At 43.6% G+C, this 14,934-nt stretch overlaps 2 protein-coding genes across 4 annotated transcripts in view; both read left to right on the top strand.

Annotated features, from left to right (window-relative positions):
- Positions 1-3,929: 3,929 nt before the first annotated feature.
- The window catches only part of LOC105477907 (uncharacterized), a 29,512-nt gene continuing 18,507 nt past the window's right edge, over positions 3,930-14,934 (top strand). Inside the window, exons 1-4 of one of the 3 annotated variants that reach the window (XM_071100378.1) lie at positions 3,930-4,117; positions 10,195-10,256; positions 10,769-10,843; positions 12,914-13,023. In XM_071100378.1, coding sequence (XP_070956479.1) covers positions 10,209-10,256; positions 10,769-10,843; positions 12,914-13,023 — 233 coding nt within the window. In that variant the 5' untranslated portion in view covers positions 3,930-4,117; positions 10,195-10,208. Of the gene's footprint in view, positions 4,118-7,202; positions 10,257-10,726; positions 10,844-12,913; positions 13,024-14,934 lie in introns of those variants that run through there. The other 2 variants (XM_071100377.1, XM_024791572.2) reach the window with 2 other exon arrangements.
- LOC112422924 (forkhead box G1) lies at positions 4,612-7,071 on the top strand. Its single transcript, XM_024791571.2, has one exon. The coding sequence runs from the start codon at positions 4,682-4,684 to the stop codon at positions 6,152-6,154; it is 1,473 nt and encodes a 490-aa protein (XP_024647339.1). The 5' UTR covers positions 4,612-4,681; the 3' UTR covers positions 6,155-7,071.

Below are 14,934 nucleotides of genomic sequence, written 5' to 3'. Positions count from 1 at the left end.
AAGAAGAAGAGGAGAATCACTGAACAAAAATGGGAGAGAGGCCCTAAAGAAGACTTAAATAACATTGCCAAATGGAAAAATGAAATGTTCTGCTCCCTACTTAGATGAAGTATGCTGTGGAGCCTTGGTTATTAATTAAAACTCCAGAAGGAATAATCTAATTCATTTCCTAAGCAATTCTTCCATTGGAACTGCTCACTCTTTAAAGGGCCTGACCTCTTTGGGGGAGCTGGGGACTGCAGACAGAGCAAGAGAGAAGTTTACTGTGATATATACCAGAAAATTACATTTACTTTGACTTCTGCTTTTACTCATTAATAGTACACATTTGTAGATGTCTGTGTAAGAGATCAAGGTTACATCCGTCATGAGAAAAAAATTAGAATGATAGAGAATTTGTTTCAGGTCTGAGACAACTGGATTCCCTCTGTCTTCTGAAGGTAATCACGGTGACTGAGTGGGGCTGAAGACTGGGCTTCAAGTGCTTAGGGAAGAGGCCCGAGGTGGACAGAGGCAGGCCTTCAAATCCAATTTGCACCCAAATTGGCCGGTAAGATATACAAAGCCCCATCCAGAGACTTTCAACTTGCACAATACTCTGTCCAGGGCCCCCCTCCCCCTCCATTTCAGCTAGTAGCAGTTCTTTTAAAAAGCTATTGCTGAGACAAACACAGGGCGCTGAGTAAACAGTGCATGTTTTGTTGAACAAGCTATATATATATATATATATATACATATCACCGTCTCGACATAAAGTGCAATTGAAATTATTAAAAGGAATTAAAACTCACTTCTTGCCAGATTACAAATAACTTTTGTCATTAGGAAGAATAGATTTTTAAATATTACATTAAACTATATACTATTTATGTCTATAATATCCTATTTTGAGAGACTTGCATTCATGCAATCCTTAAACCATATAACATAGTCTTAATTTGAATGAAAAACATTTTCCCAGTCAATATGAGCTCCTAGCATATAAAATCAGATTATTAAAGTGCTCATTAGCGAACCCCAGTTTTTGCTATTTGAAAGTAAACAGAAGAAAAACTTATTTCCACCTGCTAAAATTTTATACAAGATTACAAAACAATGCACGCTCAGCTTTGACCTAAGAAACACCTTAAAACATTAAAAATTCATCAGTCAGAGCTGGTGTATTGAAGGAAAGCTCCTCCAGTTTGCTGCTGAGCTTGGATTTGAATAAAATGTCCAATGTTAACAAACAATACCCACGTTTGGCACTTTGTGTATTAAATTGATCAAACAGATTTTAGGAGGCACAATGCACAATTTGTACAGACCTGATTGAGTTAATATAATATCAGCAAATTTTACATCGAAATGATTCTGTTTCTTTTCTTTGTGTTTAAAACCAGCACAGATTACAAATTTTAATGATCTGAAAATGTTTGGTATACAAAATCATGCTTATTTCAGTATTAGCAAAAACACAAGAAATTTTTCAACACAAACACCCAGCTGTGTCTATTTTAAAAGCAGTTCAATGACAGCTTGCACTTATGAGCATGCAATCAGCTAATTTCGTTTTTTTTTTCTTCTGTGTTAATCAACACTTTCCTTCCTGCATATCAGAGTACAAATAGTATAGTTACTCCACATCAGTAAATGTTTACGTAACCTGTCCTTTCCCAAGAATCCGGTTACACCGAATCATTTCACGCTAGACCGACTACGAAAACGTACCGGGCCGTCCACCTCAGAGGGAGCCCTGTGTGCCATTATAAGTGGTGGTGAGAAGGGGGGCTGTAGGGGGAGAAATTGGGAGGAGTAGGTGGAGGAATGGAGAGACAGAGGAATGGAGGGTGGGGGGAAGAGGTGGGGGGAGCTAAGGGAGAAGGAGGGAGGAGGGAGGAAGGAGAGTTGAGGAAAAGTAGGAAGAACGGGCCTGAGGAGGGGAGAAGAGTGGGTGGAGGAAAAGTGAGTAGGAAGGGGAAGGCCCACAGATCTCTCCAGCCGGTAGGCAAAGCCCATTAGCTCACCCGGCCCTGCGAGAAATCCAGAGCTTGGAAATCAATGTTTGGGGCCATGTCACTATCAACACCGATTGCTGGAACCCTTGAATTTTTCCACATGTAAATAGTTTGTTTTCAAATGAGAAGATATGTAGACATAGGAAAAGATACATACATACAGTGGAAGGACATTTGAGGTTAGTCCAATATTCAAAGCTCCTTTGTGGCATTCCTGAAAGATGCATATTTAAAATTCACTAGCTATTTGTAATTATCTATTATTCTCTCTAGTTTCCTCCCCCCATCCCCCGCCCCAACCTTTTCTCTCTCTCTCTCTCTCTCTCTCTTTCTTAAGACTGGGGGTGGGGAAAATGGAATAACCCTCTATTATCCTGAGTATTCATCAGTCGCATTCTTTATGTTACAATTTAACTTTAGCATCAAGCATAAGCGCCAATTTTCCTTCCTTCGTTTTCTTAAATACAAATCTGCCAGATATCTTAATGAGAGTTTATCAAAATGAAGAAATGCTTACATTTTATAATTATTTACCTTCTAGAGGAAGGAAAAGGTGCTTTTCATTTATGCTTCTCCTCCACCTCCCTCTGGGGCTACATCCTCCGTAAAATGTGGTATGTTTCGTGCCCATGTGGGATGAAACAGCCTTTGATCAATGTGCTCCCCACTAAATTCCAATCCCTGGGAAATGCTGGGCCTTAGCCCTGCCCCTGGCCACGGGATCCTTTTAAAGCCCCCGATTCGCAATTTCCCCATTCACTTCAACGTTCAACCGAACCTTCCCAGTTCCAAAGCCCAAGAAGCTGGGACTGTGGGATCCACGTTCCCAAGGCTCCCCGGTGCTTTCCAACAGCACTCAGGGTGGGCAAGAGATGGCTTCAGTATACTGTTATTTCAGGAATGAGGCCCGCACAAAATAAAAGCATTTGAGAAACGAAAAGAAAAAAAGAGGGAGTGAAAATAGGAAGGCTTAAAAAAAAAAAAAAAAAAAAAAAAAAAAACCGGAAAGAAATAGACGCCCACCCTTATTTTCCCTCCAATGTCAACAAGCAAAACGAAAATATTTCCAGGGTGATCGCTCGCAGCTACCCGCTTCCAATTCGGATTAGAAGCTGAGGCTGGAGCGGCGAGGAGAAAACGACATCGAGTCACCCCAAGCGTGAGCGACGGTCTGGAGCAGGAGAGAAGGAAAAGGAAGAGACACACGTATATAGCATGTGTTACCTGATTTATTTCGAGATTGTTTGGTACTGTTTTCTCTCTGGGCACCTCTCATTTCGGAAGGCCATCAGAGGCGCCCACTACTGAGCGGCCCCGGCCCGCCGCAGCTGCACCCGGAGCCCCAGGCCCGGCTTCCCCGCGGCGCCGGAGCCCGGAGCTCGCCGCCGCCCAGGCCTCGGGAATCGAGTAAGTAACCCCTGTTTGGCCCCGCGCTCCTCTGCCCACTTCCTCCTCCTCATCTCATCGCTCCCAAAGCTCTCCCACACCCTTCTCCCCGAAGTAAAGGACACCCCCCGCACACACGCCAGCGGTGGGCCTTCTCTCCCCCCTTATCCAAAGCTGCGCTAGACTATTACCTACAAAGGGCACAATTTTCCTACTGGCTCAGAAATGCCAGACAGGGGCCTGCAAGGCCGACTAGGAAAAGTAGTGCCTCGCCTCTACCTCCTCCATTTCCTGCCCTCTCGCATCCGCTCCCTGCACTCCCACTCTTCCCCCTACCACCACCACCACCCCCGCTTTCAAAAATAAAATTGGATACAAACTTTAATCACTAAGGACAAATATTGACGCTCAAACGAAAATGACCCAGTACAATGAGGAGGAAGCCGGAAATGTGAGCTATTGGCCCTAGGAGAGGAATTTCGGTGGAGCGGAGCCGGCTGGGTGGAGGGGGTGGCGGGGGCGCAGGGAAGGGCTGCGGCACCGCGTGCTCCCGCCGGCGTATCCCTACGCGGCTCCGCGCGGCCGCGGGGTCCGAGGCCCGCGGAGAGGGGGAGGCGAGCGCCCGAGGGGGCGGCAGCCGGAGGGCGGGGCGGGGGTGGGTGGGCCCGGCCCCTCCGATTGGTCGACGGCGAGAGAGACGCTCCCGCACGCCGCCGGCTCTGATTGGCCCAGCGGTAGGAAAGGTTAAACCAAAAATTTTTTTACAGCCCTAGTGTGCGCCTGTAGCTCGGAAAATTAATTGTGGCTATAGCCGCCTCGATCGCTGTCTCCCCAGCCTCGCCGCGGCCGCTCCGGGACGCGCCCGCCCGCCGCCCGGCTCTCCCCCCCTTTGGGCTGCTGCTGCTGCTGCTGTGACTGCTGCTGCGAGAGGAGGAGGAGGAGGAGGAAGCAGCGGGGGGGGGAGCGGGGGGTGGGGGGGGAGACCAAGAAGTACAGTTGGGAGCGAGGGAGCTTCACCCCCGGGGCGGTGGTTGTTTCTTTTTTCTTTCTTTCTTTTTTTCTTTTCCTTTTTTTTTTTTTTTTTTTTTTCTAATTCCTGAGGGGTGGTTGCTGCTTTTGCTACATGACTTGCCAGCGCCCGAGCCTGCGGTCCAACTGCGCTGCTGCCGGAGCGCTCAGTGCCGCCGCTGCCGCCCGCGCCCCCCGCGCCCCGTTCGGCACCCACCGGTCGCCGCCGCCCGCCGCGCCGCTGTCCCGCTCCCGCGCCGCCGCCGCCGTTTCCCCCCGACGACTGGGTGATGCTGGACATGGGAGATAGGAAAGAGGTGAAAATGATCCCCAAGTCCTCGTTCAGCATCAACAGCCTGGTGCCCGAGGCGGTCCAGAACGACAACCACCACGCAAGCCACGGCCACCACAACAGCCACCACCCCCAGCACCACCACCACCACCACCACCATCACCACCACCCGCCGCCGCCCGCCCCGCAACCGCCGCCGCCGCCGCAGCAGCAGCAGCCGCCGCCGCCGCCGCCGCCCCCGGCACCGCAGCCCCCCCAGACGCGGGGCGCCCCGGCCGCCGACGACGACAAGGGCCCCCAGCAGCTGCTGCTCCCGCCGCCGCCACCGCCACCACCGGCCGCCGCCCTGGACGGGGCCAAAGCGGACGGGCTGGGCGGCAAGGGCGAGCCAGGCGGCGGGCCCGGGGAGCTGGCGCCCGTCGGGCCGGACGAGAAGGAGAAGGGCGCCGGCGCTGGGGGGGAGGAGAAGAAGGGGGCGGGCGAGGGCGGCAAGGACGGGGAGGGGGGCAAGGAGGGCGAGAAGAAGAACGGCAAGTACGAGAAGCCGCCGTTCAGCTACAACGCTCTCATCATGATGGCCATCCGGCAGAGCCCCGAGAAGCGGCTCACGCTCAATGGCATCTACGAGTTCATCATGAAGAACTTCCCCTACTACCGCGAGAACAAACAGGGCTGGCAGAACTCCATCCGCCACAATCTGTCCCTCAACAAGTGCTTCGTGAAGGTGCCGCGCCACTACGACGACCCGGGCAAGGGCAACTACTGGATGCTGGACCCGTCGAGCGACGACGTGTTCATCGGTGGCACCACGGGCAAGCTGCGGCGCCGCTCCACCACCTCGCGGGCCAAGCTGGCCTTCAAGCGCGGGGCGCGCCTCACCTCCACCGGCCTCACCTTCATGGACCGCGCCGGCTCCCTCTACTGGCCCATGTCGCCCTTCCTGTCCCTGCACCACCCCCGCGCCAGCAGCACTTTGAGTTACAACGGCACCACGTCGGCCTACCCCAGCCACCCCATGCCCTACAGCTCCGTGTTGACTCAGAACTCGCTGGGCAACAACCACTCCTTCTCCACGGCCAACGGCCTGAGCGTGGACCGGCTGGTCAACGGGGAGATCCCGTACGCCACGCACCACCTCACGGCCGCCGCACTCGCCGCCTCGGTGCCCTGCGGCCTGTCGGTGCCCTGCTCCGGGACCTACTCCCTCAACCCCTGCTCCGTCAACCTGCTCGCGGGCCAGACCAGTTACTTTTTCCCCCACGTCCCGCACCCGTCAATGACTTCGCAGAGCAGCACGTCCATGAGCGCCAGGGCCGCGTCCTCCTCCACGTCTCCGCAGGCCCCCTCGACCCTGCCCTGTGAGTCTTTAAGACCCTCTTTGCCAAGTTTTACGACGGGACTGTCCGGGGGACTGTCTGATTATTTCACACATCAAAATCAGGGGTCTTCTTCCAACCCTTTAATACATTAACATCCCTGGGACCAGACTGTAAGTGAACGTTTTACACACATTTGCATTGTAAATGATAATTAAAAAAATAAGTCCAGGTATTTTTTATTAAGCCCCCCCTCCCATTTCTGTACGTTTGTTCAGTCTCTAGGGTTGTTTATTATTCTAACAAGGTGTGGAGTGTCAGCGAGGTGCAATGTGGGGAGAATACATTGTAGAATATAAGGTTTGGAAGTCAAAATTATAGTAGAATGTGTATCTAAATAGTGACTGCTTTGCCATTTCATTCAAACCTGACAAGTCTATCTCTAAGAGCCGCCAGATTTCCATGTGTGCAGTATTATAAGTTATCATGGAACTATATGGTGGACGCAGACCTTGAGAACAACCTAAATTATGGGGAGAGTTTTAAAATGTTAAACTGTAATTTGTATTTAAAAAGCATTCGTAGTAAAGGTGCCCAAGAAATTATTTTGGCCATTTATTGTTTTGTCCTTTTCTTTAAAGAACTGTTTTTTTTTTCTTTTGTTTACTTTTAGACCAAAGATTGGGTTCTAGAAAATGCACTTGGTATACTAAGTATTAAAACAAACAAAAAAGAAAGTTGTTTCAGTTGGCAACACTGCCCATTCAATTGAATCAGAAGGGGACAAAATTAACGATTGCCTTCAGTTTGTGTTGTGTATATTTTGATGTATGTGGTCACTAACAGGTCACTTTTATTTTTTCTAAATGTAGTGAAATGTTAATACCTATTGTACTTATAGGTAAACCTTGCAAATATGTAACCTGTGTTGCGCAAATGCCGCATAAATTTGAGTGATTGTTAATGTTGTCTTAAAATTTCTTGATTGTGATACTGTGGTCATATGCCCGTGTTTGTCACTTACAAAAATGTTTACTATGAACACACAGAAATAAAAAATAGGCTAAATTCATATATATCTTGATACTTTTGTCTCTTTTATTAAGTAGAGCTAATTTTTTAAAGACCAATCAAGTCATAGGGAAGTCAAAGGCTTTTTCAGCCAAACTAAAATTTAAACTGCTCCTTTAATTTGAACTGACTCTAAAAATGAAAATAGTATTTTTCCCTTTGTGAACAAATTTTACAAGGAGCAGCCTATTTAATAAACCCTAGCTTTAAACAAAGTATAGGCTTTTCAGCTGATACCTGTAAGTTTCTGTGGATATACAACAAAAAGAGATATAATTTAATTTTCTGTGCATAGCTTTTTACCCTCTGTTTATTTCCAAATCCGTTAATAGAATGCCTTTTATATATTTTGTTTCAGGTATATTGTTAATAGAGCTTGGCAAATTATAAATAAATATATGTATATGGTTAGATAGAAGTGAATATAATGCACACATATGTAATATATATAGACACACAGAGCCCTTCAGTTCAGGTACAATTTGCGCTATGAATGCTGCAAAATTTTTGTTTAAATATTTGTATTTATACTTTCTAAGTCAGCATTTATTTTTGTGGCTGTTTACCCACAATGAAAGAGTTCTAATAAAGATGTGCTGAAGTTGCAATATAGATTTTGCTGAAGTGATCACCTGTTGTAATGATTTGCAGATCAATGTTTATATTTTATTTTAAAATTATAACAATTTAGAATTCTAGATATTCAGAAGTAAAATGCCTCTTTCCTTTTTTTAATTTTTACAGTGTAGAGGTATTTATTTGATTCCCTTTTAAATGTCTGTGTAATTCAATCTAGAGATTTGTTCCTTTTGCTTACAATCATAATTTTGTTTTAACTTTCCATATGCATATGTATGCATATACTGTATATGTGTATATATGTGAGACAAAATGAAAACATTTTTTGAGTTGTTTCAGGCAGCCCAATCGCTATAATTGCAGAATATAATTAGAAAACCCTAGTAAAAGGTTTAGTAACTAATTGGATCCTGTGGTGAATCTGTGGAAGACAAGTTGTTCATTTGTTACAATTGTATAGTCTGAAATGTGTTCTGCAGTATTGGAATAAGCTGGTTACTTCTTACAATGGGCCCAGTGAAAAATAATCTGGCCCTAAGATGTTATCAGCAAACACTTAGAGAGTTGCTCAGGGGGAGGAAAAAAATCCTAAGGGAGAAGCAAGCTTACTGGAATAGATTTGAAATTGAAATGCTGAATACTTAATATTCGAAAAATAGAAGAGGGTGGATTGTGGAGTGGAGAGAGGGAAAGAGGATCTTTATGGTAAAAAATAATTACCACCAAAAAGAATGCGTGAGAGAGAGAGAGATAAGGCGAGTGATAGAGAGAGGCCTAAGAAAGATGTATAAGGGCCAGGAAAATTAAAAGAGCTGGAACCAAATATACACAAATGGGGAATGGACAAAAATAGACCAAGACAGCTAGTTTAATTATCTCCTTTAAGCAATTAGACATGATTTTATTTTCTTAGTATAAAAACAGTTTCACCAGAGGTCCAAGTTTTCTTGAAATTTAAGTTATTCAGAATGAAGCATAAAAACATTTCACAAAAAATTATTGTGTTAAAAGCCAAATTTATGGCTGATATTAAAAATAGTAATAAAGTCCAAGTGAATGGTTTTAGGCAAAGGAAATCCCCATTACACATTTTGAATCAAAATATCTCAAAGAGAGCATGTGTCCAAGCTGAAAAAAAAGGTGATGATTTATTGTTTGCTTTTGCCATGGATTTTATTTGTGGATTAAGAATGTATTGACACAGGGGAAATATAGAATTTTGCTTACCAAACGTTAAAAAGAAATTTGAACTCTTGTGCTAAGGTAAAGGGATATAGATATAGAAGAAAGTTTTCCTGCATGAGTATTTTTTTGGCCACATTAAATAAGTATACTTATTTGTGTTTATAAGTGTTTATTTGGGTGACAGATAAATAGAATTTTAATGACGAACATCATACTTTGAAGTCAAGAGTAAAACTGATTTCTTTTAATTCATAGAAACAAAGTACTGGAGTGGAAGTTCTGCTTGGACCCATGTCCAAATTATATATAATGGATATGATTAGAAGTTTGTTAGGTATACTAGACATGAAGGTGGATATATGGAGAGAGAACTTTGTAAAGGCTTCCTGAAGCCTAGTATGAACATCTCATTTCCCTTGACCTATCCTATCATCCCTCAACTTATCTTCTCAAAAAACACATGACAGTCTGGTGTGGCATATAATACAGTTTTGCATCGAACGGGTTGTAATCTTGTGTTATTTGTTGTCTCCAACTTTGACCGTTAAAATTAGTTTATGTCAGAAATACACTTCAAAACTTTTGAGGATTATTTTCTTTCATATTTATCATTGTTTTTAATAAGACGAAGGTTGTCCTTTGTGAGATTTTGGAACTGAAACTCATCACAACTTAAAGCTTGAAATCCCAAATTAAAGTTTATTTCCAGGTTTAAAGTATTTTACTTGAATTTGTCTGTTGTAAAGTTAACAAAAAATATTAATATGTAAAACACTGAGAAAGTGATGTAATTGAACTAGAGGAGTTAAAGTATTATTTCAAGTATGTTTCTTCAGCCTGTTACAAAACTGGGAACCAAATGAACATAAAGTCTAGAACTAACAAGGTTTAATACAAATATCCTTATGGTATTTGTGGGAAGCCTTCAGGTAGTTTATGTGACTTGCATAAAATCAAAGGCAGAGAGGCAAAAATTTAGTCTCATAGTGTATTGATTTTAATATATATTTAAGTTGGTGCATATTTCACCCAAATACGTGGATAAATTCAATATATTTAGAAGTCTATAGAAGTGTGGTTTCTAAAAAAAGTGTATTTTCTACAACATTGTTGAGGAAATTGCATGCATTGGGAAAATTTTGCTTTTGAGAAATTAATTTTATGAATAGCTAAAGTGGCTGGTTGTGTTTGAGACTAAAAGCCTGTTGGAGAATTAGACTAACAAAGGGGGAAGGTGAAGATCATTAGAGGTTTTAGAACTGGCTGAGATGGGTTGCTGGGGTTGTGTAACTGTGCCTAGAGGGCGGGGTTCCTGTACATTCCTACTTCACCAGATAACCTGCCCCCAACACCACTTCAGCTTCTGCCAGACAGATGGAACTCTCCAGCATGAAAATCTGCACAGCCATTCCAACAAGCAGGGTAGGTGAAACTTGAATTAAAATTTTCCCCTCTTTATTTTTCTACTTAAGGCCAGATCCTGGAGATACGGATAGAATAGAGGTCATCTAGATTCTGTCTTTTGGGCACACACATCTGCATTCTTCCTAAGAACTACCTACCTGTAAGAGTTAAAAGGTGCTAGAGATCTTTCCCAGTTAGTACTTCATGCTAGATTTTCTTTTGTGTGCTTTTTTTTTTCTTTTCTTTTTGTAAAGGATTTCTTTTCTCTATACCATTCATTCCCCCTTTCTATCCTCCCTTCAGGGCCCTTTCCCCTCAATCACCAGCAGTTAAAATAATCAGCCTCAGATTTTGGCTCCCAAAGGCACCCATTCCCCACCCTAGCGGTCAGTTCTAGGGACCTTATCCTTAGTATGTAGGCCAAGAGGGCTCCAGGCTGGCAAATAGACGATGTATTGTTATGTTTTGTGCCTCTTGTCTCCCTCCAGATTTCTACTGTGTTTTGTTTTTGTTTTTCCCCACCACCTAAGGCTCTGCCTGAGGTTGTCCGAAGGATGCCGAGAAAAAGGATATCAGGACTGGAAGCGCTCTTACAGCAAAGATCCGTAAGTGAAAGTGCTTTTCAGAGGGGAAGGGGTGGGGTAGGGAATATGTGTAACTGACTGCTTTTGACTGAGTTTTAACGCCTGACTTTGGGGTCCTGGCCTTAAGTGTTCATCTTTTCTTAGAAAATGTTAGCAGGCTCACTACCAACAGACGTAGCTGAAAGGATGCACATTTTTTTCCACGTTGACAGAAATCACGGTGAATCCCCAGTTCAAAAGGATGTAGACACGGCAAAAGGAACACGGAGAGAAAACGAGAAAAAATTATACGGAGAAGTGGTAGTGGGAGACTGAAATAGGTCCTAAAGTGTAAATTAATTCATTTCGTGGAAATATGATTTCTGAGTCTTATGGTTGCTACAGGAACTTCCGGGACGCTCTTAACGCTCAAACACAGGGTTATTAGCTATCCCTGTTTCAGTTAAAGCTCTTTTCTCCAGAGCCAAGAACCTGCTTCTCTCTAAAGTTCTTCTTCTTCTTTGGATCGCCCTTCTCTCTCTATTTGTACACTAACATCGCCAACCTTCCCCAGAGCTGGCCCTCCGCCCCCAGCTCCTTGGCCTGGGTCACACCAGGGTCTCAGTCGGATTTAGCCCGGCTGCTCCGGGTCGGGCGAGGCACTGGGTGCGTATGGGAGTCTCCTCTTCTGTCTCTTCGAAAGACTAGGGAAATGAACACCGTTCTGGGCTTGACTTTGTCCCTGCTGGGAATATCTCAGTTCCTGGCTTTGGAAATCTCAGGCAAATAATTGATTCATAATGCACACTTAGGAGACTTCGGTAGTACGCTCGAGAGCCTCTCTGTTCCAGAGTGGCTGAGAGCACGCGCCAGACACAGGTTGGCTCGGCCCGAAGCGAATTTGGGACTCTCGTCGCGGTGCCCTATTAATTAGCCTTCCCGGCGCCTCAGGGACTCCCGGGTGAAGATGGAGAGGTGGCATAATGGCGGGACTTGAAGTCGTTGTGGCAGGGACGCGGCAGCGTTGTTTTCTTGGGTTTTGAACCGGTGTGGAGAAGTAACTTAAGCTGCTGAGTTGCGGCCGCCCTGGCTGCGCGGTGGCCGAGGAGGAGAGGAGCTCTCGGGACGTTGCGGCGGAGATCCCCGCAGAGGGTGAAGCCGGGCGCTGCGCAGGGAGCAGCAACGTGAGGGCGCTCTTGCCCAGGACAAGCAGAGCTGTACGTTTGGTAGCTCATATTGGCTGATGCCAAGAATAGTGACTTCAGAACCTTGGCTGGCGCGCTTCCCTACCTTTTCCCTTTCTTCTTAATCTTCTCTGTGCCACCACCTCTCCCCAACCTTTTTTCGCCTCCCAAAGTTGTTGCCTTTTGTTTACCCGATGCGGTTTCAGATCTCAGCACTTCTCAGCTAGTAGAAAAAATTATTTGCTCTGTAATGGACATCTCTTCTCCTCTCCACTTGTTACCCCACTCCCCCTTCGCTTTCTATCCCATTTTGCTTCCCTCTGCCCAAGCCTGTGGTCCGAGGTGGAGGGGTCTCACAGGGAAAGAGGTAGCCTAGGGGTGGGAATTCCAAGAGCACTGAAGGCGGCCAGTTGTTGGCGAAAGGGAGGCCGGGACTCCGGTGGGCAGAGTATCCCGCGAGTGCGGAGATTCTTAGGCGGTAATCTTCAGTCTGGGAAAGGCGATGGGAAGGAAGGGCTACGCAGAACAGAGGTGGTCCACTTCCGACTCCCCCCTCACCCGCCCTCCCCTGCAAGTAAGACTCAATTTCTATGATTCAACACCTTCTTCACCAGCTCCTCTATCATACCCTGAGGTAGGCAGACATTCTGAAAGTGTTGTGATCAGAAAAGGCATTTAAAATGATAACAAATAACTCACAAATTATGTTTGTGAGGGTGAGAGGGAAAATAAAATGCCACACGTTTTGTTTCGTGGTCTGTTGCTTAGCACAGGTAATCTTTTTCCGTATCTTCGGTCCTATCTTCCCTATCTTGCAGAAAAGCCGCATAGGAGGAAAGCATGTTGGACATTTACAGATTTGAGATTCGTGTTGGAATGAAAGGGAATATTTAATTAACAAACATATTTGGGTTCATTTTCGGCTTAGGTTGAATTTGCCTACTCCGCTGGCACTCTCAGAAACTGGAGTCGTCGTCTTCAACTTTATTCCTCCTCATCTCTTCCTATTGTCTCATTCTTTGAATCAATGCGTTTAAGGTGAAAACATATCTTCCTGCGTAGACGTTTTTGATTCCGTTGATTGAGCACGAAGACTAAAATCTGTAATGGGGTTATGGAGAGTTGTCTCTCAGTTCTTTCATTTTCTCATTGCTCTGAAATTTAATGACCTGATCATTGTTGTTTGAAGTTAAATTATCTGTTAAATTAGCCCTAAATAATAACTGATGATATTTTCCTTTTGGATTCGGTTGCCCTTGAATTCTTGGCCCTGGATGGGAGAGAAGTCTGAGAGAGTGTTTTGTGATACAATATTATAAAGACAATGAAAATCAATATTTGTGTGCCAGTGATATCACATAGGAAAAAAAATCCCTTTCAAAGTAGCTGAATTTCATAAAGAAGACATTCTTTTGAAGGCTTGTGCTGGAGAAGCCTGGATTCAAGAATGAATGTAAATAAGCATCTTTGTTGATGAAGAAAAAATATGAACACTGTATTTTCATTACTCTCCAGAATCTAAATATTCAAACTCATCACATACTGGTGCTTGCTAATCTAAGTCAATTCGGCCTTCCAGGGATACATATTCTCAAAAAGAAAATTTAACTTTTAGCAAAATCTAAAACATTGTTTTAGATGTGAATTTCTAGAAATCCAAATTATATTTATTTCTTTAAGTCAGATACTAGTTTGTTTTGCAATCATTATATGAAACAATATTGAAACAACGCAGTTTTTTTTTCTCCTTGCTTGTTTCATGGTGCTTCCATATGCAAGTATAGGTGTGAGAGCTTCCATAGTGTACTGAGGAAATGACATCTTATTTGTTTCAACAAAAGGCCCGAAGAATATTTAAACCAAAATGTACTACAGTAGTTGAAAAAGATCTTTAAAAATAATAAGCACTATTGTGTGTTTTTCCTATTAAAATGTGCTGAATGAATAATTAGAGGCTGGGATAAAGGTTGAAAAATTCAGAGCAAGAATTAGGTGGTAATTTTATTATTTGATACTTTTATAATTTATATAATTAATGATGTCATTTTAAAGTTTGGCAAAGCTTTTGTAGAAAAAACAGAGTACTCCTCCCATTCCATCAGAAATACACTAGAAGGAATAAAGTAGATTCAGGTAGAACTGGCAGAAAGAATTTTTTTTCCAGTAGTAGTATTAATGGAGTTGAAAAATATACTTTTAATTATACATTGCAATCTCTGCTTGCAGGTTAGAAAACTAAAATCGATCATTCCTACATCAATAGTGTTGTCTATTACTACATTGATTTGTGTTTATTTATGCAGAGACTTTCAGTTATTTACTTACATATTTCAGCATCTGCCTCTTGATTATTATCGTGGGTTGCTTTTAATGAAAGAGCTTATATAGGAAGCGAAACACACTTGACAGATCCATTTTAAGTAAACCTGATAGTGAATTATGGCAACCCAAGGAGATTATGAAATTACTTATTCATACTTGCTTTTTAGCAATTAGGAATCTGTTTCTGATTAAAACCTCATGCTGCTTGAAAACTTCCATTCTTTTCTTCATACATTGTATTGATGTGCTTCAATAAAATAGAAAAATAGATGATTTTGTGATGCCAGATATAATAGAATGAAACTGCTAAATGAGCTTTGTTGTCTTTTTCCATTGGCATGATAAAGTTACCCTCATAACAATAAGCTGGCCATTGAGTTTATTAATGCTGTTTACGAAAAATCAAGTAGCAATCATTTGAATATAGACATAATACATGTGTTTTAAAACATCTATTAACTCTGAATTATGCCAGGGGTACTTAGGCTGAATGAGACAATCTGGAGTTCTTGAGTATATAGTATATATATATATACACACACACACACATATTTTGTATTATTTAACATTATGTGTGATTATAACTTACAAAGATAGACATCTCTTGAACTAATATCTCACAGGAAT

The sequence above is a fragment of the Macaca nemestrina genome, chromosome 7 (assembly GCF_043159975.1).
Source record: "Macaca nemestrina isolate mMacNem1 chromosome 7, mMacNem.hap1, whole genome shotgun sequence".
In the NCBI taxonomy this organism is placed as follows: domain Eukaryota; kingdom Metazoa; phylum Chordata; class Mammalia; order Primates; family Cercopithecidae; genus Macaca; species Macaca nemestrina.
The sequence above is the reverse complement of the archived record's forward strand: the minus strand, read 5'-3'. Positions and strand labels throughout refer to the sequence as shown.